Raw genomic sequence first — 6000 nt, forward strand, 5'->3', positions numbered from 1 at the left:
TTTATTTCACCTGTTTTTTTTTATGGCAGTTTATAAATCTGTTAGAAGTCATTTGAATATATATACAAAATTAGAATGAATTTTGCAGATTTATGTGTGACATTGCATTTCACTTATTTTATTAGCTTTTGAATTATTTTTCCTTGCATCTTCCTTAATTTTGAAGTTACTTTGTTTTTTATTTTATCATATGTGTTCTTGCTGAAAACCAAAATCAATAGATTAGTATAATTGGGATATCATCTAAATGGCTACGAATTACGTAGATATGTTCCTCTGTAGATAATTGTTATTGGAAATTTTTCGACAAACATGACGACATCTTTGACTTAGTCTATTTTTTAAACGATTAAGGATAATATTTGAACATGCAATCCCTTACTAATTGAATACAGTAATATTCGGAAGAATATGTAACCTTTCTGTAGTAGGTTTGTCATAAGCAGGCTAAATCCATTCCCTGGTTTTAAGCGATTTGAAAGTGCAATTTTTCCAAAAAAGGTCAACGACAGATATAGCTTCTATCTTCTAGGGTTTTTCCGCTTGGGCGTCTTCTGATGGCTTTTTTGGGGTAGTCGGTTTTCCATCATTTGGAATGGTGGAAAACCGACCGATACAGCGCCGAACCTTTAAAAAATGGAAAACTTGTGAGAATCGTTTAGAATTCAGAAATTGTGTGTATATAGTCAAAATTTTCGATGCTTTTCATCGATCTTACATGTAATCATACTGGAATTGTCGACGAGTGTATGACTGGAGAAATGCCGTGACGATTGAGCGATACGTAAGTTAGTCCTTCATACTACGGGGAAAGAGTATTAGTTGAAGTCAATGCTTGCTTCTGTCGCCGATTTTGAGAGTAAATCTTTCCAGCTAGGGAGGCGGAAGATTGGGCACCGCATTTGAGAGATGAAGCTAGAGTTTCAGCAGTAATGTGTCGGCGTGTGGGAGGAATGAATGAGTGTATATTATATTGTTTAAATACCTAAGTACGTTAATTCTGATTATCACTAATTTCAGGTTTATGTAATTTAGTTGAAGTATGGTTGGAATAATATATTTGGGTTTATATAATTGTCGAAAGTTTGGGCTATATATTTTAGTTTATTATGATGCTATATAATCGTGTTTTTTGGGCAGGTTAATTGAGTTTTTTTGGGCCCAGTTTTTTTTGTGTTTTTATATATTGTGATGTTATTTTAGTTAATCGTTATGTTAATTGTTAATAATTAAATTATATAAATTGTTTAAAATTTGAAAAAAATTATATAAACTTTTTTAGGGAAAGCTCTGGCAACTCTCTCGGCCAGCAGCCGAGAATGTTGTGAATGCCACTATTAACTCTTCATATATTTGGAGTAGTTGTACAGTATTGAGGTTGACCAGAAACATGAGACTTTTGAGTGTCGAATCTTCTGTTGAAGCTTCTAAGTTGAAGGAATTTCTTCTTGGGTTGCTTCTATAGGTGATGGAGTTGTTGGTGGTCTGAATGATGGTGAAGTCATTATTGATCTTCCCTTTGACATTGTACTGTCTAATGCTGGAGATCCTCTTAAAACCATTGTTGAGAAGATTTATCCTTCTTATATGGATCCTGAAGAGTTGAGCAATTGTTTGCATGATTGTGCTATACTTGCTCCCACGCTTGATGTTGTCGATCAGGTTAACCAGTTCATGATTTCGATGTATCAGTCTCAGGGTCGAGTATGTTTGAACTTTGATAGCATTTCAAATTCAGATTCCACATCGAATGGTTCTACTGAGATACATTCAGTTGAATTTTTGAATAATTTGAAGTGTTCAAGTACACCTAATCATGAAGTGATATTGAAAGTTGGAACTCATGTGATGTTGTTAAGATCATTCTAATGGTTTGTGTAATGACACTAGATTGATAATTACACGGTTAGGTGATTATGTTTTGGAGGCCCGTGTCTTGTGGGGCATAATATTGGTCATAAGGTTTTGATTCCGCGAATGTCTTTGATACTGTCTGATCCAAGGCTACCATTTAGATTCCAACGACGCCAATTTCCATTGGCTGTGTCATATGCAATGACCATTAACAAAAGTCAAGGCCAATCTCTGTCCTATTATTGGATTATTTTTAAAAAAACCAGTCATAGGCAACTTTATGTTGCTATATCTAGAGTCACAAGTCGTGAATGTTTGAATATTTTAGTTTGTGGGGATGAGAATGATAGTAGAAGTGATTCTACTCTTAATGTTGTTTACAAAGAAGTCTCTCAAAATGTATGCATTACTGGTGTCAGAGAGATGTTTGTAACGATTTTGTTGAGAAGATGTTTGAATTCTATGTTTTGTTGATCGAATTTATAATGAACTACTGTTTTTATTTTTTCAAATAATTTTATATTTACTTTGGTATTTAGTATTTCTCAATCTTTTGTTTGTATATCCTATTCTATTTCTTTCCCTCATGTCCTTTCGTTACAGTAGATTGATGTAGAAGTATGTTTTTTAAATCTTTATAATCTTATGAATACAACATTTAAATAGTTTCTATTCTTGATTTGCAATTATTAGTGATATTTTGCTATATATTCTTTATTTTGATTTAATTAATTTTAAATATATTTTTTTAATTTTTTGAAAATTATTTAGCTCGTGCATAGCACGGGTGTAACACTAGTTTACCAAAATGTGTTACATTTAAGACATAACGAAAAATATACTATACTCTTAATATTTAAAAAATCATTTTTATATTGTTAAAGCACACCAATGCAAAAATATATTATTACATCAACTTAGATACTAGTTGTGTTAAAACTTAAAATGCTAGCAACAAAACTGAAAGTCATTTCGAGGAGATGAGATCCTCTACTTTCCTACCCATCTCACTAATTCAAGGTAAGCTTGATCAATAATCAAACTCTACTTCCTATCTCCTATTGTTACAATGGTATTATCCAATTAATTTGAGATAAATAATATTAGTCCAATTCAGTAAGAGTAACACAAAAATACGACTTAGAAGTACTCAAACTCAACATAAGAAGAATCAGAAGAGCTTGTTTTGTTCTTGTCCTGCCCCATCTCCGGAGCCTTCTTGTCTGTAGATTGCTTTGCATCCTTAGAGGCAAACTGCCCAAAGTCCACAGGTTCCGGGACATACGGCGGCGCCCCACTTCTCACCAGAGCCCAATTCACCCCTTCGAAGAACGGATGCTGCTTGATCTCGGTGGCGCCCCTCTTGTACGCAATCCTCTTCTGTGGCTCCTTCACCAACAGCCCCTTTATGAGGTCCTTTGCTGTTGCACTCGCCTGTGAACTATCCGGGAACTTCAGCGCCTGCCCCACCACATTGAACAGCGTCGCGCGGTTCCCATCCCCCTTGAAAGGCGTTGTCCCGTGCAGGAGCTCATACAAGAATATCCCAAAAGTCCACCAATCCACTGCACTCCCGTGCCCCTCTCCCCGGATGATCTCAGGAGCTAGATACTCATGCGTCCCCACAAAAGACATGGAGCGTACGTTCGTTGGCTCTGCCATCAGCTCAGGGAGCCCATTCATGTTGTTCCCCAGCCCAAAGTCTGATTTTGATTTGCGGTTCTTCTTAGGCAGGAGGCGCGGGAAGAAGGATGAGGGCTGAGCACAGCCACGCACAGCGTTCTCATCGTTCAAGATGCTGCCATTAGCAGCAGCATCTGCGGTGCTCGCGTCATGAGTGGATGAGGACTTCACCAGAGTGGGAGAGACAGAGCAGCGGAGCGAGAGGTCGAAGTCGGATAGCATGATGTGCCCCTCTTCTCTCACAAGCACATTCTCCGGCTTTAGGTCCCTGTAAACGATTCCCAGCATATGCAGATACTCAAGCGCCAACAGCACCTCTGATGCGTAAAATCTGCACAAACACTAATTTTCCACTACACATTTTGATAGAGAGCATATAAAGTAGGAAGTTGAAACACAACCTAGAAGCTTCCTCTGTGAAATGCTTGGCAGGCTGCTTCTGCCTGAGAGAATGAAGGTTGCCTCCACTGCAGAACTCCATCACCAAGCAATAGAACTTCTCTGTCTCAAAATACGTATACAAGGTGGGCAAAAAGGGGTGGTCGAGAAGGCCAAGAATCTCCCTCTCCGTTTGAGCTCGAAGCAGTTTGTTTCTACTAGCTAGAGAGCTTTTATCCATAACCTTCATGGCAAAGAAGGCACTTGTCCCTCGCAGTTCGACAAGGTAAACACTCCCAATGTCTCCATACCCTAGCCTCTTGAGCAGTCGAAAGTTGGTCAGACCAAGCGGGGAGTCTTTGGAGGATGATGAAGAGATGGCATCCCAACGAACATCGCCACCGGTGTGGGGCCTGAGAGGCGCACAGGAACCATCCAGACTATCGCTTCGAGCACTAGCGTTCCATCCCTGGCTCATAGTCGACTTTGAATTAGGCGACGGCACCATTGTACTCGACTGATTCCCAGGGCCCAGGGCCGCCATTGGATTCCCATGACCATGAGCATGAGAGCTTGGAGGCACAGTTAGGGATTCACAGGGCACAACACGTCCAGAATGACCTCCTCTCTTCGCCTTGGGCTCTGAATTCGTCTTCAAACCCTCAGATGGATCATGCTCTGTCTTTTCATCAGAGGGTTTCGTCTGCAATTCAACCATAAATCATTCAAATCTACACTGAAATGCAGTTTTTGCCAGCCATTCTAATATGCACATATGCTTCATCCAAAAATGAATTTAAATCAGGTATTAGGTATACAATAAACAGTAAAAACATCAAATACATTCATCTCTTTCCAAATCTTCAAAATTCAACATAGCTAGGAATCATTATATGATCAAAATAGATGTATTGTGGAGTTATATATATTAACCTCATTCATGTTTCCGCCTTGGGATCAAGGGATACTGCAGCTTTCTTTGCACGGACAAAATTCTGAAAAAAAACAGAGCAAAAAATCGATTTATTGTGGTTGGTCAAACATGAGCAGATTGTGATCATCTATTCATGCAATTTGCAACCGAAATCCCTAACAAATTGCAATATCTAACGTGAAAATCCATACCTCTTCAATAACTTGTGCCAACTAATCAACTTACTAACAATTTCGCGAAATGATAATTCGACAATCAATTTCGTCGGATTAAACGTCGTTTTAAGAAACTCCTTTAGCTCTAATCGTGATGGATTGTGGTTTTCGCGATTAAAGCGGTTGTTGCGGACAACAATCTGGGGACTTGAAAAGAGGAGGAGATTAAGGTCGAGTAAAAACGGAATATCCATTTATATGTGATCTGAAGAAATTGCTTAAATTTAGAGAGAGATGAAGAGAGGGAAAGGAGAGCAGCGGTGAGGGAAGGATTGAGGGATACGGGAGAATCGCCGCTTCAATCTCCGAAATAGTGGTGGGAAATAATTCTTCATATTCTTATTTCGGCCTCAGTTCTTTTCAGGAATCCATTTCCGCTCCTTCTGTTTTGAATATTGCTGTTTCGGAGTCCATATCTTTTTTTTTTCTTATTATTTGCGAAAATGGAAATTCTAGTACAGGAATAAAGATTCTTTTCCCCAAAAATATGTTGTATATTTGTAATAGTTTGCCCCGTTAAAACTGAAATATCTTCCTTTTTCAGTTATTCCTTTAAAATAAAACGTTTTTTTAGAATATAAACAACATCATATCTACTTTTTTCTCATTTTTACTTTACTCTCTCTTAATTAACTTACAAAACAACACTATATAAAATCTCGTGCCCAAAAAACTAATATTTCATATTTATTGAGACGGATGGAGTATAATATATTGGAAATAGTTCAATGGTACTACTAATATACCCTTATCTTATACGAAGTACTAGTTCTGTCTCACTCAAGATGTACACATTGTTAAATGACACATGATTTTATGAAGAGTTATTAGATAGAGTAAGTAGAGAAAAAAAAGTAGTTGAATATTTTAATAAAGAGAGAGAAGAAAGGGATTTATTTCCAAATATGAAAAGATGAACATTTTGAGTGAGACAGA

General features: G+C 37.6%; 2 protein-coding genes across 2 annotated transcripts; one reads left to right on the top strand and one right to left on the bottom strand.

The window, feature by feature from the left end:
* The first annotated feature begins 831 nt into the window (after positions 1–831).
* On the top strand, positions 832–1869 carry LOC121774197. The gene is made up of 2 exons (XM_042171111.1): positions 832–859; positions 1466–1869. Exons 1-2 carry the CDS (start codon positions 832–834, stop codon positions 1867–1869), a joined length of 432 nt encoding a protein of 143 aa, XP_042027045.1.
* An 834-nt stretch (positions 1870–2703) lies between these two features.
* On the bottom strand, positions 2704–5360 carry LOC121773605 (serine/threonine-protein kinase AGC1-7-like). The gene is made up of 4 exons (XM_042170496.1): positions 5041–5360; positions 4849–4910; positions 3939–4618; positions 2704–3868 (listed from the first exon to the last, which is right to left on the bottom strand). Exons 2-4 carry the CDS (start codon positions 4855–4857, stop codon positions 2995–2997), a joined length of 1563 nt encoding a protein of 520 aa, XP_042026430.1. The 5' UTR covers positions 4858–4910; positions 5041–5360; the 3' UTR covers positions 2704–2994.
* Between the last annotated feature and the right edge of the window lie 640 nt (positions 5361–6000).

Source organism: Salvia splendens, chromosome 17 (genome assembly GCF_004379255.2).
Source record: "Salvia splendens isolate huo1 chromosome 17, SspV2, whole genome shotgun sequence".
In the NCBI taxonomy this organism is placed as follows: domain Eukaryota; kingdom Viridiplantae; phylum Streptophyta; class Magnoliopsida; order Lamiales; family Lamiaceae; genus Salvia; species Salvia splendens.

Bases quoted from the DNA above. Each gene is read 5' to 3' on its own strand.
- LOC121774197 (XM_042171111.1), top strand. From the start codon at position 832: ATGCTTGCTTCTGTCGCCGATTTTGAGA. The intron at 860-1,465 runs GTAAATCTTTCC...TTGCTTCTATAG, and splicing joins TTCTGTCGCCGATTTTGAGA to GTGATGGAGTTGTTGGTGGT.
- LOC121773605 (XM_042170496.1), bottom strand. The intron at 3,869-3,938 runs GTTGTGTTTCAA...GTGTTTGTGCAG, and splicing joins TTCACAGAGGAAGCTTCTAG to ATTTTACGCATCAGAGGTGC.